General features: G+C 36.0%; 1 protein-coding gene across 1 annotated transcript; it reads right to left on the minus strand.

Moving 5' to 3' along the window:
- Window positions 1–341: 341 nt before the first annotated feature.
- On the minus strand, window positions 342–25,842 carry LOC129005222 (uncharacterized). The gene is made up of 9 exons (XM_054434056.1): window positions 25,766–25,842; window positions 25,515–25,566; window positions 12,571–12,629; window positions 11,618–11,774; window positions 8,356–8,536; window positions 7,825–7,911; window positions 7,220–7,289; window positions 4,633–4,784; window positions 342–3,201 (listed from the first exon to the last, which is right to left on the minus strand). Exons 1-9 carry the CDS (start codon window positions 25,833–25,835, stop codon window positions 3,193–3,195), a joined length of 837 nt encoding a protein of 278 aa, XP_054290031.1. The 5' UTR covers window positions 25,836–25,842; the 3' UTR covers window positions 342–3,192.
- Window positions 25,843–27,640: the final 1,798 nt, after the last annotated feature.

Consider the following 27,640-nt stretch of genomic DNA (forward strand, 5'->3'; position numbering starts at 1 on the left):
GCAGATCGCTTCAGCCGTTCAGGAGGAGTATTTGTAGAACAAAAACAGGAGTGTAGTATAAAAGACATAACTCAATAACATCACTTAACACAAGGCACACCAACACTGTATTACCAATACCATTGAACCTACTCTAAATCAGGAGTATGATAAAAATTATTGTGATGATAAAGCACATGCTAGTACAACATTGCATAATTCTATTATGGCTAATACAGATGCATCTTGAAGTGATATTACTGATGGTAATCAACTGTATTTGTTAAGGTATTTACAAATAATTCCAAAATGGCTAAGCAATGGATAATCTGGGTTATTGAAAGGAATGATAATGGCCGAAATTAAGTTTTCAATAGATTTTATTATCTATTTTACAATAAAACAAAAATTACAAAAATGTGATGAATAATAGTATGCCTAATAACATTAAAAATAGATTCAGTATCAAAATAACAAAAAATGCTAATTAAATGATAAAAATTAGGAAGCTGTAACGCAAATTATATAAAAAACATGTAGAGTTTCAAAATGCATTGAATCAATCAAAAACGTACATTCATTATTTCAGTTAAACACTTAATAGTACAATGCTATAAATATAGTTCTTATATTCGAAATGCCACCTGAAGTCTGAATATATCCTAGTCATCTAACCAACACTTCTACATTGTACATGACAATTTTATTACCGGTACATATATATAGAGGAACTCACTAATTCTTAAGTTTGAAAGAAAAAACATTTCAAATCTCAACATCTAAACATTAACTAAAACATAATAAATATTCGTAATTTATTCAACAATAGCTATTTGAAATATTCTACTTGAATGTATGATATAATAAGTGTAAACTATGAATAAAAATCACCTTTAACGTTAGAACCCCTCATAATACTTGGATGTTGGACCACATTTAACACAAATGCATAAAAATTAGCAAAACACACAACAAAATGAGGCTACAGTATGCTGAAAGACAAAATACTATGAGAAGAGTTTTTGACTCAAGTAAAAAAAGATGCTTAGGTGGAAACTGAAACACAGTTAAATGGTTGAATATTCTGGTCATTCAGATGACTCTATAAATCCTTGGTCGGATAGCGAGGAGCTCTAGCCATTGAAATGGATTCAAGTAAATGGAAAATTTAACTTTCATGCAATCTTTGATGCCTCCAGTACACTCTCGCCGAGACGCTCGCCGAGTAATTCAGGCAAGAACTTATACGAGGTAACTGTGTACACTCTCGCTTTGTCTAGCAGTCAAAATGGAGGCAAACGATGTGGAAGTAGCGCTCGCCACTCGTGCAGTCTCGGGTCCTTTGACTCGTGTCAAAAATCCGACTCCTGACGGAGTGCCAACGAGCACGAGGCTAGGCAAGGCGAGGCGACCCGAGTCAAGGCGAGAGAAGACGAGCGCACCGAGTACACTCTTGCATTAGCCAACGCTCGCCTCGCCTCTGCGAGAGTGTACTGGGGGCATGAAAACGATAACCAAAAGAAATAGTTCTAATGTAAAAACTCAAATTCAACACTTATTATCTGATTATTGCTTAGTACTTGTAAAATCACAGTCAACTATAAAGATGGACATCGAACAAGCACCGATTGGAAGACGGAACTTTATATACAACACTGGAATGAGTAAAAATGTATAAGCACATAAAAATATTAACATATTGCAACTTTTGTAACTAAGTCTTTGATTAAACCATAAACGACCTTGCTGAGAACTTATTTATAACTGTGATCACATAAAATGATTTGTAAATCTGATGTTACAACAGAGTTTACAACAATGTGTTTAAAACACAGAATGATGTAAACAAAAGTCTAAAACATTTTGTTGTCTAAATGTTTGGAAAAATTGTTGTTAGGAAGTTTGTAAACTTGATATCAATTTAATCAATAATAGAGTTTTGACTTTAATAACTTTACCGTGTAATAAAGTGTTTATGCGTGTTTTATATTTGCAGTCTCTATAATTCAGAATTTTAGATGTGTCTTTTTCATTGGTATTTTTTGCACTTTTAACAAATATTTGTTGACACTATAAACTCAGATGTGAGAGTTTAGATAAACAATATTTTCCTGGATTTTATGGATTTTATAAAAGTAATATTTATAATGAGTTACCAAAACAGAGAAATGTGAATTCACTTACTTGGAGGCTTCTAAACAACAAACCTACAAAACATAAAAAAAACATTGTGTGCAAAAATTAAATACCTATGAAACGATGAATTTAAAACATGTAAAATCTAACAAATAATATCAAACTATCTCAAAATTAACAATCGTAACGCAATGAGGAACATATTGAGTGAAGAGTCAAATAACCAAGCAGTAGCCTACCAATCATATTTCACCATTTATAATATTCTAGTAATTCAAATACTTAATGTAGGAAAATCTTGTTAGAGTATTATTTTGAACAAAAATTGTCATTACGTAAGCATAGCAATAGAAAAGACACCGAACTTTAAATTACACTACCTATTAAACAAAATTTAAAACTAAAATCTGTAAAATTCAGTAGCTATACTGACGTAGAAAGAAACAACAAATCAAAATAATCTAACATTAACAACAATTTAAGTACCCTAATTATTCTTCAAGATTATGTGATTAAATATTTTCACTTTGGCGTAAAATTGAGCGGCACAAAGAGGTAGTAAGACCCCAAGTGATGCATTTTAAGCTAACAATAACAATCGGCAAGGAAATTGACAACCTTTTATCTTACGTTTTAGTTAAAAAAACAACCTTTACACAAACTAAACATATGATATTCAGAATACAACACTGACAAAAGGTTGCAAATTGATTGAACAAATTATTACTTTAAAAACTTAAGTAAAATCAGTGGTACATAAGTAATTTTTCATTGACATATGTTTGCTTTGTTTACACCCCAACAATTAGATAAACCAGTTCAAAAGTAGTAACAACGTCCGATTCACAAGTTCAGAGAGCAAATCCCACATGATTGTTGAGTGCAGGGAGGATGGGAGGTTTCATCTGTAGTCTTCTCTAGCAGTAGTCGATGTACAGGAGCACTGGTCATATACAGGGTGTGCCAAGATGTAGGATACTGCAGTAGTGGTGGAGGATTGTCTCCAGCCACTGGACCTGTGTGGCATACACTACCTCCCAACCTACCTCCACCTATCACTCCACCACTCCCCTCCACTCACATCACCTATAGACAGACAATCAGTTGTAGTTATATACAGTAGAGGTGGAGGATTGACCCCGTATGCGTGTACTAGCAAAATCCCTCTTGCTTGGCCACCATCTGAAAAGAGACTTGATGACTGACCTCGCAGCTGACTTACACAATGCAAAACTTCTCCGTTGTAAAACTTGTTTATTTGCTATGGGAGCTCTATTGAGATTTTAATTCACAGATAGCCCTCAACAAACTATGTAGTTCAGGCCAGGGCCCGGGGCAGGTTTTTTTTCAGGCCCCACCCAAAAAACCCCATCCCCACCCAAAACAGGGTTGCGTGGCTGTCTGGGATACCAATTTACGTGAGACATAATCATCGTTTTCCACAATTGCAGCAAAATCCTGAATACCCCCGGGTCACAAAAAATTCCTTCCTCTTAAGTGATAGCAGTAAAATCCTGAATATATCCATCGGTAACAGGAATATTAATCATTTTCCTCCACAATCATGGTCAAATCGAGATTACCTTCTGCAGTTCTATGGACATCATCATTGTCTTATGTGATTTTGACAAAATCCTTAATATATATTTATTGATAGCGGAAATATAGTCACCATACGATATCCGCGATAGTGGCAAAATCATACTATTCTCTGCAATTGTGTCAATTGGTCTTCTGCAATTGCGGAAAAAGATTATCTCCTGCGGTCGTACATTTTATCATCACCGTCTGCCGCGAACGCGAAAAAATCCTAAATATCTCCTGCTGCCATGAAAACATCATCATCGTTTTCTGCGCCCAAGGCAAAATCCTGTATATCTCCTCTGGTAACTTAAATATAATCATCATCCTCCGCAATCGGCGCCAAATATTGACCATCCGCAACAGTCTCACAACATGATCTTCCACGATCACAGAAATGTTAAAAGCTCGAGCTAGATATTTTGACTTGGCGCTTGATCCCTCGAGCTTATACACTAGGTTCTGCTTGGTATAAAAATCTAGCCGCTCACACACTTAATACTATTTACGTCTATTTTTTTTAAACGTCTGGCCTACTTTTACCGTGGGACCCCCTAAAGCTGCAGCTTCCGAGGGGCCCTTCCCTCGCGCACCCGCCCCGGATCCCTACCCACGCGATGGCCCTGTTGTAGTTCCACTTAGTGTTAAACTAACCAATTGTCAGCATTCATTGATCCTGAGATTTCAAAGAATAACACTTCCTAGTAAGATTTGTGTTCTAGTCAAAACAAACTATTGAACATTCACTGATTGAAACGTCTCTTCTTTTTTCATGATAGCTTTTATCCACCATCTTCAATCAGAAACTTTTAATATTATATAGGCCTAGAACACTTTTTTAAACTTAGTGTTTAGTACTGAAAAAGAGATACATCTACACAGGCATTTTAAATTTCAAAAAGATATAATGTTGAAAGAGCAAACTCAGTATTATACCTGGAGGATTTGACTGGCCTCGAAGGCAGTTCCTGGCAGAAGCACTACTGGACTGGACACATGGCCAGCCTCTACACACACCATGTTGGGGAACTCATCATCTCCAAAGTCACTGAGCTCCTTGCTCTGGTCCACCCAGGGGTTCCATATCACTACAACAACAATCACTGTTACATCAGGGTCCCCACTTAAACAACAAAATTAGATTCTCAGTTTATCACAATTTTTACATGGTGAAATGTGCATATATTTTGTGACATTGATAAGGGTCAAGAATCTTTGGCCAGATACAGGCAAATTGCAACAAATCGTATGGGGCAGTAGTGTAGGGTCACCTAGCCAAGCCTAGCCCAAACACTTGGAACACCAAGTCAGAAAATTTAAGCTGAAATAAGAAGGAAGATGATGTGCATGCTCCCGAAACTGTAGATGTTCACAATTTAGCTTCGAAAAGCAGAAGACGACGATCCCGCTAGGACCACGGGAGATGGTCTTAATTTAGCTGCCAAAGCGGAAGTTAGTGCTGCGATTTTTGAGATGGATGTCTTGGGATGTTATAGCGATCTTGAAAACTGTACAGTTTGATCATATACTGCACTGCAATCGCAATATATGATCATGATTTCACTATGACCTAGCAGATTCTAGAATCCTTATTGAATCCATAGTCACTGAAGCATCAAGAATTGACAAACTTGATATCACCGATACAAAATGTTTTTAGGGATAAATTCTGCTCATCTTAATTATTAAGTATTTATAATGGTTTAAATACCTGCATTCAGTAATCCATTATGCTGCTTGTGGCAACTATAGTTTCGGTTCACAGGGAACCATCTTCAGGCCGTACAAGGCGTCGTTATTCACTTCCATATATGAAGGTAGTCATAAGTACATAGAACACGAACACACGAAAACACACATTGACACGAATATTTAACATTAAAAATACCGAGTACTCGGGAACACGAGACAGGTGACGCGACCGGGTGGAAGTTGTAGCTCGAACTCAAAGTTTCGAGTTACTCGAACTACAGAGTTCGAGCTACAACTTCCACCCGGTCGCGTCACCTGTCTCGTGTTCCCGAGTACTCGGTATTTTTAATGTTAAATATTCGTGTCAATGTGTGTTTTCGTGTGTTCGTGTTCTATGTACTTATGACGACCTTCATATATGGAAGTGAATAACGACGCCTTGTACGGCCTGAAGATGGTTCCCTGTGAACCGAAACTATAGTTGCCACAAGCAGCATAATGGATTACTGAATGCAGGTATTTAAACCATTATAAATATTCAAACGTAATCCGGAGGCTAACAACTCTTAAAAATTAATTATTAAGGTTTAACAGTGAAGCAATTAAAGGTCTTAAGGTTTTCTTACGGTAGAGTGAGTATCCAGTACATGTTTGACGTACAGAAACATTCCATGACTGGACACATTGCTACACAAACCTGGTTGGAATCTTGTCATCTCCGATGTCACTGTGTTTTTTTTATTCCATTATTACTAAAACATAATTTGGACTATTGAATTGACTATTGAAAAAAAAAACATTCTCAATAATGTAGGAGGGTCATTTGTTTTTAATTTGTTTATCAGTGGCTATATGCAAATTGTCTAAATAACATAATACGTAAAAAAAGCTTTTTTAGAATGAGTGCCAATCATTCTATAGAAAATCATCAAAGACATAAAATTCCAAGTAAAGAGCCTTATTTATTTATTTATTTATTTATTTATTTCCCAACGGATTGCACCTTTTTACAAAATATGTGTATACAATTTAGATGGCATTTGCAATTACTATCTAGAAAAGTAATAACAATGGTAATAACAAAGTGATAATAAATAGTAATGGAAAGTAATAACAAATAGTGATAACAATAGTAATAACAAATAGTGTAACAATAGTAGTAACAAAGTAATAACAAATATTAATAACAGAAGAATAAACTAAAAAGAGTATCAACAAAGAACATGAACAGCAAGTTTAAGCGATGAGAAGACAAATGTGCAGATGTGCTGGAGTGTGGTTGCTCAAGTGATCAGGGAGACCTTCTTTTTGAACCGGAGGGGCTTCTCGCCGAAGAAATCCAGTTGAGCAGCCGCCGTGCTACCAGCCTTGAGTAGACGGCTAATTCCGCTGTTGTAAGAGTAGTAGGCTGGGAGAAAGCGTCTGCTGAATATAGTCCTGGAGCGGGTGCCTCTGGGCGTGGTAATGTCGATACCACTCAGGATGTTGGGACAATCGACAAACCCGTTAACCAGCTTGTAGAGCATGAATATGTCGGCATGATGACGTCGGAGTGACAAAGGCAGAAGATCGAAGGACTTCTCCACATCGTCAACCGGGGTAGTGCGGTAGGTAAAACCAAGTCTCGGTCCAAGCATCCGTATGAAGCGGGTTTGTATGCTCTCCAGTTGGCTGACGTGGTTCTTCTGGAAGGGAGACCAGAGCCTACGTACAACAAAATTATCAGCGACGAGTATTCCTCGGTTGATTCCCAGCATAGATCCTTAAATGAAGACAGCTATTTCAATTTGAAGATAAAGAGAATTTAAGCCTCCTACATTTAGTGACTTACCAGTATCAGGAAAGTTGTATTTCTGTATCCTCATTTTGCGTCCAGAGACAACATTGGTTATTATGTGTTCCTAAAAGAAATACAATTAGATTAGAAAATTAATTGGATTTAATACTGGTTAGTATTCAGGTAAGGTTCAATATTCAATATTCAATGTTCAATGTTCAATATTCAGGTAAGGTACAATTCAGACTATTCTAAATAATAAACAAGTTTTAAGACCTGAAAACTCTCAGTTTATAATTCTAGTTTTATGCGGGATTTAATAAGAGTTACAAACTCTTTTATGACGCGTAGCTTGATATACCATCCATTTCTTCAGCCATCTTTTATCAAAATTGGAACTTGAGATTGAATGGAAATAATCTGAATTTCAAGTTGTCTAAACATACCTGCTATTTCACTACCATAGTGTGATATTAAAAACATTGTTTTTATTCCATTGTTGCTTATAACTAAAACAAACTAATTGTAGCCTCGAAGTATAAGGTGCGAGTCACCTGTTATAATTTGAGATTGCCACAATATTGCACAAATATTTTACAACAATTACAATTATGGCTTTTTTTAGCAATACTAGTTTAGCAAAGCCAACCAAAAATTACCTGTGCTGTGTTTTGGTAGATTCGGTCTGTCCACTCGTTTATGGTAACTGCTTCCCTCCCCTCTTGGTACATGGAGTTTTCTCTGGTCTGTAGAAAATATTTTTGTCATTTTAAAAGCCGTAGGTTTACCAAGTTGAACACTATGTAAACAAATTCACATGCTTGGTTATGTTTAAGTTTTTTTATGTGCAATGACATGATGAAAAAGATGGGGATATTACATCGCCTGGCAGGAATCGTTCCCAAAAGAGATAGCATATGAAAGTAATTAGAAAATTACAATCTGGAGGCATATTGATTCCCAAAAAATGGGCACACATTTAAGACTTTTCCATGAGTGGGTCTATAAAAGATTCTCAACAACCCTTTAAAAAAAAAAAATTTTACTGTGCATGTCAACTTTAGTTGGCATAACAAAAATATGAAATAGGTTTGAGTAGAAAGGGCTTATTGCCTGAGAATAAGGGAGACAAAGTCCATTGACAAAGTAAACATACATATGAACCAATCAAAGAAAGTCAAATGTTTTACCTTGTCAATGAATGTACAGCCATGTAGTCCAGTGATCTGACACCGTCGTACGTCTGGTACCTTGAAGTATGTGTGCAACAACAGGTTGAAACTGAACGTCAGATCCTTGCTGGGGTTGTACACTCCGATGTTGAAATGCAACTCTTTCTCACGTAAAATCAGTCTGTAGGTCAGTCGGAACCTGTACAAAACACACAGCAATGATTATTAAATTAATTCTTTGAAGTTTATTGTTTGTGAGAAGTTTATGTTACTTGATGGATTATTGCAGGCACTTTTAACACCCAGTTTTGATAATTTGGCATCTGGAATCTAATCCCGTTTTCTTGGTACACAAATCCAGCTTAAGCTGGAAAATCACAAAAGAAAATCCTCACAGAGAACTGTATAGTATACAGGATACTTAGAGTACAAAGTAATAAAATACTAATAATTGTGATGAAGAATTTCCACACAAATCCTTATAATAACTGCACATATATTTGGTTACTAATACATTATTTCCATTGACTACACATAAGAATTCTTAGCGTGAATTAACAAATACACTACCGGTACTAATACAGTTTAATTAGGCTCTAAGCAGTCTAGCTCCAAAGATAGAAGACACCCTGGAGCACCGAGAGATCCTTGTGAGGCTATTAATGGACATACAGGATTCTTTAGATAACGTTCCTACAACTGCATAGCAGATGCAGTCAGGAGCAAGGACATTCTTCCGGATATAGCATATTGGATTGTTGATCTTCAATAGCAGAGAAGTCAGCAGAGATTGGCGGTAACTCTGAAAAAATCGTGGCCATCTTGTTCTTATGTGGGGGCTCTGATCGTGGATGACATCTTGAGGGATCCCGAATGCAGGGACATTGACCTTCAAGCTATTGAAGTTGACTGCTTACTGTCAGAGGGAAACGTGCAAACACTGTGAAGAACCTCACCCGGACAAAACTGGGCTAGTCTCCTTCGCAAGGAGAGTAAACCTGCCCCAGAAATTAAAGGAAAAAAGGTGAATACTGTGAAGGAAACAAAGTTCCTAGGAGTCTTCCTCGACCTGAAACTCAAATGCCACCTCGACCATCTTAACCATGCCGAATAATGAATAATGAAGTTTATTTCCCACAAAAAAAAAACACAATAGTTCAGGAACCTTTGGAACCTGTAGAAGAACCTGGGGTCTGTGGGACCATGAAACCATTCCTGACAGCAGTGCTGGAAGCAATCTGAGCATGCTTCTGTTGGGGCAGGAAGTCAAGAAACGTGCTGCCATAACATCCCTCAATATGAGTAGCAGTGGCGAGTTAAATCCTCAATGAGGGACTGGACACTTGTCCATACCAATGGCTTTCCCGGGTTTGGATATCGAACTAAAAAAACAACGCCAGGAATGAGACAGGAGCAACTGGCACAGAGTGACCTCAAGATGGCCAGGGCATGCCTTGTATACTACACAGAGGGAAGTCGAAAGGATAGGAGATCGAGGGTGGGGGGTGTATGGTAACAAACCAATATCTCCCTAGCCCTGGGTAGCACATCAACAGTCTTTCAATCAGTGGTCCTGGCAATTGAGTGCTGTGCAAAAACCATCCTAGACCTGAGCAATACTGATCCTCTCAAACAGCCAAGTCGCAATCAAGGCAATTCTGTCGTATGTGACAGAGTCACAAACAGTAAAGGGGTGCAAAACACCCTCTAAAGCAAGACCACATGAAGTTAAGATTGAGTCAAGAAAGTTGATGCCCTGGCCAGGAAGGGTCCAGATAAACAGCTTACGGGGCCAGAATCCTACTTTGTTACTAATGTTAGTTTGGGAGATACCAAAGTTCATGAAGTTCCAGAAGGCAGAGGCCTGGAGGACTAATACCGGCTTAAGGTCCTCAGAAATACTGATAGACCGTCAAAAAAAGAAATTGAAAGGCATACTGAGCCAAAAAGGGCTAGAATACTTATCCAAGGAAACACTTAAGAACTATTGGAAAGTCACTGACATATCAATGCAGATTCTGCAAAAACAAGGTGGAAAAATCTGTACACTTATAGCTGAACGGTAGGGCACTGACTCAAAGAAAGTTAGAATCTCAGGGAAGGCCACAACTCGAACTAGGAGAGATGAGACGTTTGGGCGTCTTTCAGCTGCTAGACTTTGCCAAAAACCTCAGGCTGCCCACTACAAAAGAGTCAGGCTGGGCAGAGGGGCGCTATAAAAGATCAACAGATCAAAGTAGTTAGGGGTAGGACTACCCCAACCATCCTGCCCCACAAATACAAAATACAATTGTATGCCCAAAAACAGTAAAACAGAAATTGTAAGACCTATAACTGCATTCTAGCCTAGCCTATGAAAATATTTCTGCACGACATCAAATTTCATGAGACCATTTTCAAGCTGTCTACTTTAAAACACACAAGCCAATTAAAGTCCAGATACTTCTAAGAAGGGGTCATGACTGGTATGTTCTTAGATTGTGTCTCAAGAAGCTTTAACCATATTGATATAAAATGCTTAAAAATCATACTAGTCATCATAAAATTAATAATGTTTTTAATTTAATTAATAATTTGCAAAACTTTTCCAAAATTTGGTAATTTACTTTTCTATTCTTTAGGTGCAGTGGTAGAACATTATATGGCTATTGTAGCATTTTATACTTATATGCCAACCCCATACGAAGGATGGGTACTCTGCTAGTACGTTTATAAATTTATCTTATACAGCTGGTTATGCTAGAAGCCTACATAATATATGATTGGCGATTTAATACCTTCAAAGGTAACACCTCCCACCAATTATTTTCACTAAGTACTTTTATAAGTAAAGTATCCAAGATCACGAACCCCAATAGTTCCTAACAGTTCTACTCAAATTGCGCCAAAATGCCAACTGTCTGCTTGTCACCAATCGCATGAAAAAACTCGTATTTGCATTACTTCCACCCGTCCAAAAATCTATCTATTTAAACTCCAAATCCACTAACGAGTATTATCTATTTGTTAGCTAGAATCTAACTGAGTATAAGTTATTTACAGTAAATTTACAAAATTAACGAACATGATTGAAGTTAGCCAAAAAACTAATGAATATCACAAATTGTTAGAATTTCTATTCGTTATTCCCAGCTATGGCTACTGGGACTACTCGGAAAGCAGGAAAGGTTTTCCCATGTCATATCCACAAAGATTTCAGTGCTTTACTTCTTTCTCTCAAAAGCTTTAGGGATTTTTTGCATTATTCCTTTGGTGTAAGTGCTATGATAGTTGTACTGACGGATAGTTCCACATGGAGCGTGTGAACTCATTGTCCATGATAGAGAAGATGGCTTCCACATCTCCACTGGTCAGTCTCTCAGGAGCTTTCTCCAAGTTCCACCTCATGATGCGAGCGAAGCCGTGCTGCGGGCCGAAACTCCACGGGCCGAACTGGGCTGTGAACGTCAGTAATGAAAATGGTTAGTTTTACAAGATCAATACAAACTAAATTTATAAACTGGTATCAATATAAACTATTTTATACTTTCTAGTCCACAAAACAAAGAGTTCATTTAGACCTTTAAAATTAAAGGTTTAACCAAAACAGCTGTTATGCTGAGGCACATTCAAGTTGCCTTTTGATGAATACTCTTCCAATGAAAAGTATAACTTCACTTTGACGTTTTACATAAAGTTAATTCATTTTATACATTGATAGATGCACTTTGATTTAATTCCCAAACATTTATCTTGCCAGTAGTCGGTTTATGCCTTAAGAACCTAAAATAACATCACTGCTTTGATATACTAGCCTAGTAAACATTGAACAAAAATTTTTTACTGATTAAGTCATTACGAAAAAGACTCATGTTACAAATTAACAAGGGTTAAATGGTCAGTGTTTTTACAAAGATTAAAAAAAATTTAAGCACCAAAAGACTAAAATTGTAAAAAAGAACCAAAATTATGGGTTTTGAAGTTGCAAAGTAGACTGATAATTTCCACAATAATTAATATGAGTAAATAACCCATTCATTTCAACAGCAATGTTTACCTAAAATAATGTAGCTTTTAACAAAAACTTAAAAAAGGCAAGATTCGATTTAAAATCAATTATTTGTTATAGGCCTAACAAACAATGTAGTAAAATACTTTAAAGGATTTTAAAATGAAAACTATTAAAAAGTTTATGACAGCATCAAAAGAATCTGAAGATGTTTAAAAAGTCGGTTCATGTAAAAAAGTACTTACGAAACACAAAGGGAATGCCTCCTCGAATAGCTTTCTTGCCATCGAACAAAGCCTGTTTGCTGAAACAAAAACACTCAAATGTAGCCATTTAGTTGAGAAAACATAGCTTAAAAAGGTAACATTTTAGCGAAAGAGTAAAACAATTTCTCAGCACCTGCACAACTTCACAAAAAATACTTTAGGCCTACTTGAAACAACCACAGATAATTCCTTTGGTGAAATATTGTTACTCCAGGTGCTGTACCAATCTGAACAATTACTCAGCCATTAAATGTAAAAATAAAATTATATTTTATACAAAAATTCCCTGATATAAGTTGTAATCTTTGTTTGTAATAACTTAGATTCCATAGCGGTTTTGCAATCTTGCAGTAGGACTAAATCTCTTATGGCAGTCCATGCCAAACTTAAGGGTAAATCTACTTCAATTCATCATAGCCTAAGTCATTATTTCGCCTATTTTTTAATATTAGGCTACATACAATGGTTGTAATGATTTAGATGTTTAAAACTACTATGTTTTTGATTACTTTTCACTCTTACATTGAATATTAGTTCCCCTTTTTCATTTAGACATTCTGTAATGACCAAACGTCTCTATGAGATCATTTTCTTTAAACATTAATATTCAGGAATAAAAGTCTATGGTCACTCTCTAGTAGCCTACTTATAGATAGCATAAATTATTGATATGTACATTTTTTTGCATTTATTAGTAAATACAATCCCAGGATCAAATTTTCACGATCAACAAAAACAAATGTATAAAAAACCATTTAGGTTAATACTTGTAAAAAATGAAATTGATAGCGAGAACAATGATTGGACAGGAAAGAAAAGAGAGATTACATAGTCAAGATTTCTTAGGGTGGGAAGTAAATCCATAGCAAATTTAGATAATGCGAGAAGAAGTAAAAACTGCTCGGTTGGCTAACTTCTGGACCACCTGTGTGGTACACTGTTATAGTGTAGCTATACAGAATAGAAACTAGATATTGTAGTTGAAAACAATATCAGTGATGTAACTAGGGTTTTTAATTCCTCATATTGACTACCCAAAACACTACCAGCTTATACAATGCTATATAATAAACACTATCAAGGTTACAAATAAAAAAATGAATAATAAATTAATGTCTTTCAAAAACGAAAGCAATTTTGATCATAGCTGGAAATAATTATAGACAATTTGTTTAATTTTCCTCAAACTAGTGAATTTTTTGGTTTGTTGGTGGAGCAAAATAAAAAGTATTTAGTTAGCCAGTACTTTTGCAAAATAATGGTAAAAATATAGCTAACGTTTGCTAGATTGTTATATTTGCAAATATTAAATGTACCTACATTCTTGTAATCATTATTAGTAAGCAAATTTTAGAAATGTTTCAGTTTTATATTATTTGCCCACAAAACAATTTTCAACATTTTAAATTCACAAAAGAGGATATCTTCCCAAAGCTTACTTTTTACCTCGCCTTATTAGCATACGATATGGAGAAGGTATTGTGTTAATATTGCTTTAGAATTTATATTTGTAGAAACTGTTCCTGAATATATTGCTGTGGTTGAGACGTTTTTAAGATTCTGAAAATGTCTGTTTGCTTGAGGGTGGTATTTTAATTTCCCAAGGACTAAGCTCTATAAACGAATTTCATAACAGAAAACCATAAACATCATAAACAATATTAAGGTTCCAGATAGGGCTACCATTTTAATAAAAGTTTACAGATAAATGCAAATAAGTGTGAGAAATACATTCTCCAAAACTAACAGAAATACCAACGACAAAGACGGAGGAAATAACAAGATAAAGATAATTTTAACTCTTTATCAGTTACTAAAACTTATTTTCACAAGTATGAAACTATAAATACAATTGACCATTCGATATGCACTATTGTGCACTGTGTAGATGTGCAGATGTGCGTTGTGCGGTGGATAACTAATTAGTCATAATGAGAGTATTGATCGCAGCAGAGCGGGCGGCCCGGCCGCGCACAAAAACGTTTGGCGGCAAAAACGTCGCAGCGGCGGCGAGCTGAGCCGGGCTGCCGCGCTTTTTGTCGACCGTGATGAACGAGCGAACGGAGGGCGCAAAAAGCGCGGGGCAACAAACTCAGCCGCCCCGTGTCGTCTGCTGCTTACACTGACACTATAGTCGGTGCACTGGCATAATGTATACTGGTGCTGTATAATACAGCAGTGTAATAATACAATGCAGTATGAATGAATGCAATTTTTTGCTACCGTTATCTAATACGCGAGATTTGCAGAACTATTGGAAACTTGCCTAATAATGAATTTTCTAAATGCAATTGAGAGTGAAGTACACCGATGTATGAATTTGTTAATGTGTTAATCACAAACGGTGTATCTAGAAATCAATGTCGAAAGATTCTATTTTCTACCTAAATAAAGGTTAGGAATATGTGTAACGTACGATGTCCCGTGTATCAGTTACTTATTATTTACATCATATTCGAGTATGCGGTGGTTTTATAGAATTAGTAATATCTATTCGCATCTATCACAAACACGAAACTATAATAATTACTTCTTGAAATGAGTCTTTATTAATAAAAGATAGTATTGTTTAATCTCTAGCCATATTTCGAGATTAGCAATCGTCATTAGATTTCGCGATATTCTCGGCCTATTTCAGAATTGTTTGTTTGTTGTGCATGGTTTTAATCCGATTTATTTAACTTTTTATTTTGTCTGCTGGTAGACTTTAAACTAAGCATGGTTTCATTGTATTGTTAACCAATCTCTGGTGATGATTGTATTTTTATTAATGGAATTATGTATATTAGACATAGCCTATTATGTAATGTTTAATGGCCAAATACAAAATTTGAATTTTAATTAGGCCAACTTTCATTGGGGAAGGCAATAAATATCTTTAAACTTTTAATAAATAATGAACAACTCTATATATTTTTGGGATTTGTTGTACACAAAGATATCGCACTAGCGCTGATATCTAAAGTATGACTACATCGCGGTTTTTAATACTTCAGCCGTTGCTTGTGAGCAAGCCCTTATTGCTGCCTTAATGTTTTTTCCCTACCTTCACATCTTAGGACACTAGGCTAGGTTCTGTTTGATTGGCGGAATTTTAACCCGGTTCCTCGAGCTCCGAAGCCCCAAGCTCTACCACTAGACCACTCAGCTTGTCACTCAGCAACAATTAAACCTGAGAAATACGACCGTACGAAGAGAAGATACATGTATGAATTGCAATTCGATGTATGAGTGATGTCTGTAAATTTACGGTTTCCATCAAGTTCCCGTCGTGGCCCTGCAGACAGCTGATAGGTCTTTGTGTGTACGACCATAGATAAAACATACTAACGATTCAATAGATTTAATTAGAAGGGAAACGTTGAGAATATATTAAACAGAAGAAAATGGTAGCATACAATCTATACTTATTTAATACGCAAGCACGATTTTTGTGACAATTACTCCTCCGAAACTACTGAACCGATTGACATGTTTTTGGTGTCATTGGAAAGAGGGTAACGTGAAGTTGTGCAGGAAACTTTCTTTTTAGGGAAATAATGAGAGATTGAGGCCCTGGAGCCCTTTAAAGTTTCATATTTCTCCATAAGGATAACATGGGAGATTTTTGGTGTCATTGGAAAGAGGGTAACGTGAAGTTGTGCAGGAAACTTTCTTTTTAGGGAAATAATGAGAGATTGAGGCCCTGGAGCCCTTTAAAGTTTCATATTTCTCCATAAGGATAACATGGGAGATAATTTTTATTTACAGAAACATATGTTTGTTACTTGAAAATAGTCAAAGTCTACTACATAATAATTGCTGTGTATTATGACTCTTAATGTATACCTACTACATTTCAATCAAGGATTGTGTACCTTAAAGTTTACCCATAATGGATCTTACTACTTTATTTTAATGCTGGGAATAGTAAGATTTAGTGGAGAATAAGTTAGGTACCATGATTTAAAAACTTTACTATGATAATTTATGTATTTAAATCACAAATCTTTGACATTATTAATTCATTTGAAACTAAACAGCTGATCGACAAATCAAACATATCATCTACTTCATGTGAATAATGTTATTACACAAACATAGTTTTTTTAACCAATATCTTGATTCTTTTTTACTTGTGGGTGTATTTTGAGTTTGCAGTTATGAAAGCACCAAGCCAAGTAACTTTTTTCAAATTTTCTTTATAAACTAACAGTATTAATGAATTACTACATGAACTTGACAAGTCAGGAAATTAATTGTCAGTTTACCAAGGGGAAGAAGAGTGGGTCCTTGAAACAGACGAAGGCGCAGACACCCAGTGGATTGCCAAGACACAGATTAGACTAATAAAAGGGGGCAGTGGTTTTATTGATGAGGAATATCAATACATCAAAAAGGGCCTTATTAATGGCACAAGGCTTTGTGATCAGAATGGTTAACAACTTAAAAGAATGTAAAGTCTTAACTGGAACAAGTGAGTGGGGACATATTTTGATTTCGAGGATAAAAATTTACCCGTCTGAAACAAACTTACCTTTTAAAATGGAAAGATGCTAATTTCTGTTACCTTTGGCATTTGCAGTGCTGTTCTCACCCAGACCAATTTTAGTCATGAGCAACTATATTATATGTTGTTTTAAGTAGGCTACATCTATTAATAGGATAAGCATATTCGTTAAGGAAAACTCTGACCAAGGTAATCTTCCTGAAGGTAACTTTAAGGCTAAAATCGTAGTATTCATGGAAGTGCTTTTGTGATAAAAATATTTTTTTTAGTGTTTGTTTTCTTCAAGCAGCATTTTTATGACCCTCAAAATATGCTACATAGGCCTATTGGTTTGATATGATAAAATGTTTTTTTTTTTAAATGTGTTATAAAATCTTTAAAACATAACTACCCTATAACCTTGCTCGCTGCCTATAACATACTTGAACTTGAACACTTATTAATTTACTAAATATAATACACATACAGCTAGAAAATGGCTGGACAGCTTCCCTTCCAAGGCTTCATTATTATTGTACTGTATTTAATTTTCGACGTCGAGTCAATATATGATACGATGAATTTGTTTTCTAAATGCATATGTTATTTTGCGGCGCATTGAGCCGCACAGGTTCACTAGTAAATACTAAATTCAACATCAACCTACACATGATACTATTTTAACCCAACCTGCGAATTGATAATGGATAGAACCGTTTGTAAATAGTACCTCACTTTAAGCACGAAAACGTAATGTTTTATACAGTAAGAAATATTCAATAGTTAAGAAACATTTAGTTTACCTTCAACTTGTGAAGTAATATTCTCAAAACGGTTTGCATCACGTTTTCACATAAACATTTTAAACAGTACCTACATTATCGTTTGTTTCACCCAATGTCTTCCCCAAACTTTTTACAATATAAGATACCAAAAATTTCGTATGTTTTCTCGTACTCTCTACACGTACACTGCATTATGTACAAATTACTATACATTGAAATTCGTGAGTTGGTGTTAAAAAGTTGATGGTAATAATAACAACGTGGCGGCGCAGCTCAGTAACGCAAAGCTGATGTGATGTGTCGAGGCAAAAACAGCGTTTCTGATGAGAAGCTGTTCCCCCCTCGCCCCCCCCCCCCATTCACCGTAAAATCCCCCGAACCCCTTCTATCTCCTCGCACAGTCCCGACAAAACAGCCGCATTAGTGTTAATTGCTTTCTCAAATTTGTTTTTTCGCGACCGCAGCTTTGGGGATACGTTACAGAATATTTTGCGAATGAGAAATGTTTATTAAACAATTTATAATGCATTTCAAAAATGAAAAACTTATAAAAATACATACTATGTAATGTCATGAGTTACTTTCATTATATTGAGCCCATTAAAATGGGTTTGCAAAATTCATTTTTACTTTCTCAGCTACACATAGCGTATATGGAGAAAGTATTAATTTATCAAAATTTTTGAGTTTGAGCTTTGAGGATAATTTGTCGATATATCCGTTTTGGGCCTCCCTGAACTCAAAAAAGTGTTTTCAAAGTGATATCTGTCTGCACGTGTGAGTGTCTGTCTGTATGTGTTGATTTGTACAGAGTTACACAACACACCTGTAGTATGATTTTGATTTAAAAATGTCAAAGTTTGTCACCATTCAGAAAATAAAACATTTTATCAGGAAGAAAAAGGTAATACTGTATATCAAACTTAGTTTCTCATACAATGTAAAGCTAAGCATTCAGTATTACTGTACAAAGATACAAAGATCTGCCTTTCAAAAATTTCTGCAAAATAACAAAAAAGTACCTAAAAAAGCATGAGAAAAGGCAGAAGGGAAGCAAATTGTATTAGGCTAAGTATTTATGCTGCTTTCACATTTCACTTGCATTCATTTATTACTTTTCATCTCAATCTTTCAATATTGTATCAATATCAACATGTCAACCCTGTAAAAATGGTGTAACCGTAAAATAAATAAATAAATACAGTATGTGAAACTGAAACAAGTGCAATGCTTTGGAATTAGACTGTAAAACAACTGTAGAGCTCTACAACTCCAGGTTACGCAACAGTAGTCCATACATGTTAAAATATTTCACACATCGGGGTAAAAACAATAAAATCACAAAAATGTTTGACAATAAATATTAAGTCCTAGTAACATTTAAGACACTTTGTACAATGTCTAATATGCAATCATACTGGTCGCTAGGACAGCCAGTTTGGTGTAGAGAGATATGAGGTGAAGGTTACATTGACCTAGTCCAGTTATGCAACTGTGAGAGAGACAGGTGACAAGTCTCTCACCACAACCAGTCTGGAGAGTAAAGTGACAAATAGAAAACCTACATAACTTCCTAAGTAAATTATTCCATCAAAAACTATACATGAATTCATTGTCTTTAAATCTGTTACAAAACGGCGAGGTTATAACCACTTGATCTTCATTGTTGATTTAAATTTGCGTGTTTTCATATTTATTACGTTCTTTTAAAAATCACAAAGGAATTTTTCAACGGCTGCCACTCTTGACTAAGTTGTCTGCTTGAGCTCGGGTTTGCGGCATTGTACTTTACTAACAAAGTTCTTTAATTTCATGTCTATATCAACCTATGCTTAAGTTTAAGATTCTCTTCTGACTCCTCCCTAGCTAGCCGCCCCCCTGAGTATGTGGCGTATCACCGAGTAATGTTTTAAAATACAGTAATATTTATGTCCAGTGACTTCTTTCCAAATTTGTAACTCTATTTTTATTAATTTTTTGAAATATTTTATCCGTCCAGGGACATTTAACGGGACTTTCAATTTGTTAAAAATGTCCATTTTTTACTTTTTGTAACTTTGTAAATGATTTACTTTAACAAGACTAAAAAGAGGACAGTTCTTGATGGAAATTTATCGTACATCATCTTTAGAAATTAATTTGTTTGTGCTAAACCTAATTGATTGTGAGGTATTTATTAACAACAAAAAAAAGAAAACTACCAACTTTAACCCCCTCCTGTCAATCCTAATGCTTAAAATAGTGTTATTTTCTACCATACAATACAGGCACTATATTATTAACCAGTTTGGAGTCAAAAGTTAGCTTACACTTTTGGATGAAGTGTAGATCTAATTGTACCTTACAGTAGTACAGGCTTTGACAGAGCACACTGATTACCGTACTGATTTCTGTCAAGCAAGCAAACTTTTTAACCAAACCAATAATTTGAAATTACAACTTACTGCAAACTACAACCACCTTTATTTGTATCTTACATCAACGATCACAGTAATAATAACTAAAGGAGAAAATATAATTTTTGACTAAAGCACTATCTGTAAGTATGGCTCATTAAACTATGATTTTGTCAAAAAATAATAAAAAAAACCAGCTGTTTTACAGATGGGAAGAAGACTACTTCAGTATTCAAAAGACAATGATAAAATTAGGGATGGACGGGTCCCGAAATTACGGGAATTTTTCGGGAAAAAAATATTCCCGATTATCGGGACGGGATTACATTTGACTCGGGAATTTTTCGGGACGGGATTTGGTCCGATCGTCGGCGATTTTTCCGCTTCGCGAGTGCCGATAACGCCGTTATTGCGAGCGATAGGTCCGCGAACGCAGGAGACGAAGTCATACCGACGATCGCGCCGTGACCGCGGAGTCCTACCGACGATCGCGCCGTGACCGCGAGTCATGACGACGATCGCGCCGTGACCGCGAGTCATGACGACGATCGCGCCGTGACCGCGAGTCATGACGACGATCGCGCCGTGACCGCGAGTCATGACGACGATCGCGCCGTGACCGCGAGTCATGACGACGATCGCGCCGTGACCGCGAGTCATGACGACGATAGCGCCGTGACCGCGGAGTCATGCCGACGATCGAGCCGTGATCGCGAGTCATACCGACGATCGCGCCGTGACCGCGAGTCATACCGACGATCGAGCCGTGATCACGAGTCACATCGACGATCGCGCCGTGACCGCGAGTCATACCGACGATAACCCCGTGACCGCGGAGTCATACCGACGATCGCGCCGTGACCGCGAGTCATACCGACGATCGCGCCGTGACCGCGAGTCATGATGACGATCGCGCTGTGACCGCGAGTCATACCGACGATCGCGCCGTGACCGCGAGTCATGACGACGATCGCGCCGTGTTCGCGAGTCATACCGACGATCATGCCGTGACCGCGAGTCATACCGACGATAACCTCGTGCTTGCGGAGTCATACCGACGATCGCGCCGTGACCGCGAGTCATGATGACGATCGCGTTGTGACCGCGAGTCATACCGACGATCGCGCCGTGATCGCGAGTCATGACGACGATCTCGCCGTGACCGTGAGTCATACAGACGATCACCCCGTGACCCGCGAGTCACAAGTTACTATAGGTACCTGTAAATTGTTACCCATTTTTTGGTTTTTATAGATCAGTGCCACAAATGGTAAAAATTGATTTCGTATGTCTTTTTTTGGTAACTGCAATACAGTACTTTCTTTTTATGTACAGAAAAAAAATCCCGTCCCGTCCCGAACTAAAAATTCAATCCCGTCCATCCCTAGATAAAATGTAACGAAATGTCTGATTTGAGATTCAACTTCCACCCTAAGCCATTACTACGGATCCAAGGTGTCTCTTTCACATGTGAATTCCTCAGTTGCACACCAGAACAGACTGAAACGCCTTACACCAATCGGCCAAGGCCTAGCAATATATTTGCAGTAACACCACTTGTAAACCAAAGCCCCAGCGTAGTTTGATGAAGACTATTAAGTAGCAACATATTCGTATTGACAGCTTTTAGTTGTATTCATTAAGATATGTACTCGCACATATAGTTTGATAACTTTTTACCAATAAGTCTTTGGGGCTTAAAGAGTTAAACTTTAAATACTATAATTGATTCCACTAAATATATTTATGTCTGAAAACAATTCTCTCATCTAGAATCTGGAATATCATATTACCGTATGTTTGGTAATTAAGTACAAACAAATGGTACGTTTACTCGATTCTAGAACAGACTTCACAGGATAATCTACACTTTAAAACAATATTAAAGCTTTAGCTAATAGTACCCTGGGACCGAGCCATTGCTCGTTGTAGTTTATTTCCATTTTAAAAGCAATATAAACTCACATTTTATTTACAACTAATTTTGGCTTTCATTAATTTCAGTTTCAGTGGAATTTCAATATATTCTGATGGGAATTTTAACCTGGCAATTTACAACGCATTAATTTATTTTACAGTAGACGGTGAAAATCACTCGTTTATAAAAATTTCCCCAGTACTTCAGGGATTAAGTTTTGGTAGGAGAAAGCCAAGTAAAACAATCAGGATTTGATCAGAACTATTTTCACCTAGGCTACATTGAGTAATCTTCAGTGAAATCTTTGCTCAATAGTAACAACTGATGTTTTTCACTTTGTACTGTATTTTGTAATTGTTAAGGTAGACTTTGGATGGCTGTTATAAATTCATGTTTCAGGTCTTTTGTCTACTTTTTCCTCGTTATTTTGTTCAACCAACATGGCAACATATAGGGCTAATGTAAAAGATTTTTTACTTTCAATTTCATTTTTTACATAATTAGATTTTTTGGCAGTTTACTGCCAAAAATACAGTTAAAAGTTAGTGTTTACAGCAGTTTACTTGTTTTCAGGCCAGATTATTTACAACATTTGAAGGAAATTGTCGAAGCTGTTTTTTAAAAGATCTTTATTGAAGCATAGACCTAAATGTACATTCAAGCAAACATTGCTCATCTAGCCCTTTCGCTGCCGGCATTTTTTCATTCGTATGATCGAGAACCGCCGAGTCCATTTTGTACTTTAAACGCGATGCTTATATAAAATGGCTATAACTTTTTAATTTTTGCAAATATTTTGATAAAACTTGTTTTTCTAGAATTTTGTAATAAAATTACCTTTATAAAAATATAATATTAATTTATAGCCTAAAGGTTTGAATGGATTTTTTTTTTTTAGGTAGCCTACTAAATGTAAGTAAACAAATTTAAAATAGGGCCTAAATAAATAAAAACTTTGAGTACCGGTACCTACCTACAACCAAGAGATTTAACTACCTATATGAATAAAAAATATTTTATCAATATTTGTGTTATTTTTTATTACTAATGTGTATACACACATTTGTTAGTAAGCATGCAAAATTTGAAAGTCCTACCTTGAAAAATAAGCTTCTTTTTAGGGTTTGAAATAAATTGTCTTAAGAGCGTTTTCATGTGTCATGTCACTCAAATGCACTATAGGCCTATAACATCTAATGCTATATTATGCAAAAGAAAAGGAAACTTTATGCCAAAAAACAAAGATGGAACCAACTATTTATAACATAAAACTATACATTTACACTTAGCCTAAAAAAGTAAAATGGTCTAGCACCATCTAGCACCTATGTTGGCCAAAACACACAGCATGCGTGACCTTTCTGGCACTATAGTGCATATATGGTTCGGGAGACTACAAGATTGCGCCACTCATCCTACACTCATCTCCATTCATACTTGGCTTAAAATAGGTACCGGTACCTACTTTGTACGGTCGCCATTTCATTGAAAAGTATATTAACGTATTTAAGATTTCTTTCTTTTTTCACAGCTGACTGCAATAGCCGACTGATAGGGCTAAATACACAGCAGATTCTCTCTAATTTATCTGGTAACGTTTCCATTCCAAACTGGTCATTTTGCCGCTGATTGCCTACTCCTGCCATCCGCAAATTGTCTCCTCCCGCTAACTGATACTTATGGTCAAGCCACTCTTTTGACATATACTGTCAAGTATAGATAATGTGAACTGAAACCTAAGTTTATTCGTGTCTTTTCCACTATGGTTTTCCTTATATATATGAAGTACAAGTTCAAAATCATTCTCGAAAAAATGTGTAGCTTAATACAACCTTTTTTCTAATAGGCCTACTGAACAGTCTGTTGCTCATCATAGGTGTAGCCTATAACATCTGGTTTGAATGGTCAGTACCTCTTCCCATGAAGGAGCTATACAAATCTATTAATTTATCTCTGGTTTTTCTTTTACAATTATCTCATTAATTCTTACTACTTGCCTAATATGCAGCAGAAACAGTTAAACAGTTTACTTTACTTTGAAATGGCGATTAATAAAATAACTAGGCCTAATGATATTTGAAGTTACCTATACCGGTACCTCATTATTTAGGGCCTACCATCCAATAACATTTAATAGAAGTTTAAAATGGTAGAAAGCTTCTCAGATAAATATTCAATGATGTTGACTGCAAATTTTGCAGCTCTTTCCAATCTATTTCGCACAAATCGGAATTCAACTTTAGCCGGGGATAAGCAGCAAAATTAAACTTAACACGTTTGCTACCGCAATAGTACAAAGTTTTTCATTTATATGGATCAGTGACGCACATATGTAAAGGCTGGTTTCTACCCATAGACTGCCGTCACATTTATGCGACGGCTAGTCACATTAAAATAGACTGACGTCGTATATTTGCGTCGGTGTTCCAATGTTATCAAAACACTTATATCTTTGTAACGGTCTATTTGAAGGCACTGAATTCTCTGCAGTGGTCTACAGGAATGTCTGACGCACATTTGCGTCGCTTGGTATATGGATATGATGATTGGCGACGTCTTATGATAGTTGGAAAAGCTGTTCTTTACTTAGCTGCATCATTGTGTGCTGTATGTATGCTGCATTATTCCATATAGCTTCTATATTTGTTCAATAATCAACTGTTCTTGAAAAATCTGTTTTTTACACTTAAAAACATAATCAAAAATGAACTGTAGCATATATGCGGCGCTTTGGCTATTTCAAGAAAAATAATAATTTTCAATATTGTCTTTACTATAGACTGGTTTGCGACATTAAAAAAGGTTATAAAAATATAAAAAAAACAAGGATATATTATTTACAAACAAGATTGCAGAGTATTACAAAGTAAATAATGACTGTGTAACAGGTTTTCGCCCGTGGTCTGCGTGTACTGTTAACCAAGTGACTGCCAGTCTATGTGCAAGATTAAATTAGGCCTATAGGTATACCTCGGTCCGTGGCAATGATCGTGGCGTCACATGCTCGGTATCAAACGTGTTAAAAGGTTCAAATAGGTAGTTTAATCAATTGTTATTAATCCACGGCTGCCGATAAGTAACAACATTAACTTATAGAAGGAACAACAACTTAACTTGATTGATTGTGACCAAGTTTCAAAACTTTAGTTAAGTTATTGGAGTGTATAAATTAAGAATTCCTAGATTAATATCTTAAGATAGAAATAACTTGCTTTGTCATGAAAGTGCCCACCAAAATTTAGGCCTAGCTTATCTTAACATACTTTCTAACCTACAAATCATTAACTTAAAATGGACTAAGTTAGGCCTAAATAAGTTTATGTACTTAACACAAGTTGTGATAATAAACTTCTTACCTTACAAATAATTGTTCTTGATTGTTCACCCGCCACGACACTACGGTTGCGCCTGAAATAAAATGTTGTTTTAATTCAAGCAATAATAGACCAATCCATCAGCATGGGGAGAAACAAGTGGTTGAGATAACCTCATTTAAAAAAAATAAACTCATTTTACTTAATATTAAACCAATTAATTTAATACTTATTGATTAATTTTTTGTTTATTGTCATAAGCAAAAGTAAAAACTATAATGATATTAAATTACCGTGTAAATTTATAGTGCATGTTGTGTTATTGCCTCTATCCAGTACCACAACACTCGTAGCAGCTGCCATGTTTAAATGCGAAACCGCCTGTTTTCACACAGCCCCGTTGTTGTTGTTGAAGACGCTGATTTCTGGTTGGTGGGGGGTTATAAGAAACACAGTGTACGGCGAATGCGCGGGTTTTTCAGCCCATTTGGCCCTAAAATTATAATACAACTTTATCATAAACATCATATTTTTACAATTCACGATACTAACAATATTCCATAAACCTTTCACTATTTTCCAGGTATTATTTGGTTTAAAATTCTGTTTTGTAGAGGGAAATCAATACGATTTTTTCAAACAAGATTTCTTATACTGGCCTACTACGTTAGACTAAAGACACTTTGTGTTTATAAAAACAGTTATTTCATCTAAATTCTTCTCGTAAATAAAGTGATTGTCAATAAGTTTTCTAAATTGGTCAATATAGTTGATTAATCTTTGATTTGCAGTTTGTTAATAAAATATAATTCTTTATGAAGTGATGCTAAACACTAATTTCGGTCGTTGATGGGTAGAAAAAATAAGTAACAAATTATATATATATATTTTATTACAAAATAAATAAAAGCTATTTATTATTTATTATAAATATTAAAAGACAAATAAATCTAAATTACATATATTACTAAACATTTTGATTCTTTCAATATATATGTTGGATGCCTGCTCCAACTTCTATATTCTCTAATCTATAAGCAAAGAGGATGTTTGTATATATATTTGTTTGTTTGTTTGTTTGGCAGTGATAAACTCAGACACCGCTGAACCGATTGCCACAAAACTTGGTACATACATGCAGAATGTCATGGAATAGGTTTATACACCATCAATTTCGTGATCCGTCCAATCGGCTCCGCCCCAGTGGCTCTGGAGTTTCCCTTATGAGAAATGGAATTAATGAATCTTAACAGCTGTTTCAATTAAACAAGTTGGTTCTGTTCTATGATGTTCAATAGCATTAAAGTTACAAGGATTACCAACAGGGTGCAGCACTATTATTTCTTTAACATTTATGACAACAGCTAATTTGCAACCAAAAGGTGAGTGAGCGTAGCGAACGAACTTCAACCTGGGGCCCGTTTCATAATAAACTACAAGTTACAACTTGTAACTTGTAATTTCCATTAGATTTGCATTGGGCGATCAGCTGATTTACTAATAATATTAGTTTGTACTTTATTATGAAATGGGCCCCTGGAGGCGAGTTAGCGTAGCGAACGAGCTAACCTGAAGGCAAGTGAGCGCAGCGAATGAGCTCCAACCTAAAGGTGAGTGAGCGTAGCGAACGAACTTCAACCAGGACGTGATTGAGCCATGCGAATGAGTGAATGAGATCATCTTGAAAATTAAGAAGTTAAACGGGGCAAAGCCTGCGGGATTATAAATAGTCAAAGGCAAGACAACGTCTGCCGGGTTCAGCTAGTGTATTATATTATTTAAAGTGAATTTTCCTTATTCTGTATCAATATTGTGTTTATTTACTTTGGAACTTTTAGATTGTAGTACATACGTGGTACATACGGTAGCAAATGAAATAGGTAAACAATACAGACATTCTTTGTATTTTAATGGCTCCCAGATAGCACAAAACAGGAGTGTTGTTTCCAATACATGGTCCTGGCTAAATTTTTACTGGACTACAATAGACACAGATTCCAAAACACGCATGTTTCAAAATAAGGGGGGCTATAATAGCCCCTGCATTGGACCGGGACCCTAGGCCCTAGAAAAATAAGTTGAAACACACATTGATCCTAAAAACATAACAGAGAATTTTGGACACAGTTCTAGACATTAAATATGGCTATAGAAAGCCGCAAAAAAAC

The sequence above is a fragment of the Macrosteles quadrilineatus genome, unplaced genomic scaffold (assembly GCF_028750875.1).
Source record: "Macrosteles quadrilineatus isolate MER2022 unplaced genomic scaffold, UCM_ALF_1.0 Scaffold_17__1_contigs__length_3442018, whole genome shotgun sequence".
NCBI lineage: Eukaryota > Metazoa > Arthropoda > Insecta > Hemiptera > Cicadellidae > Macrosteles > Macrosteles quadrilineatus.

Bases quoted from the DNA above. Each gene is read 5' to 3' on its own strand.
- LOC129005222 (XM_054434056.1), bottom strand. From the start codon at position 25,835: ATGGCAGCTGCTACGAGTGTTGTGGTACTGGATAGAGGCAATAACACA. The intron at 7,912-8,355 runs GTAAAACATTTG...TATTTTCTACAG, and splicing joins GCTGTACATTCATTGACAAG to ACCAGAGAAAACTCCATGTA. The intron at 4,785-7,219 runs GTAAGTCACTAA...TTGTTGTTGTAG, and splicing joins ATACAACTTTCCTGATACTG to TGATATGGAACCCCTGGGTG.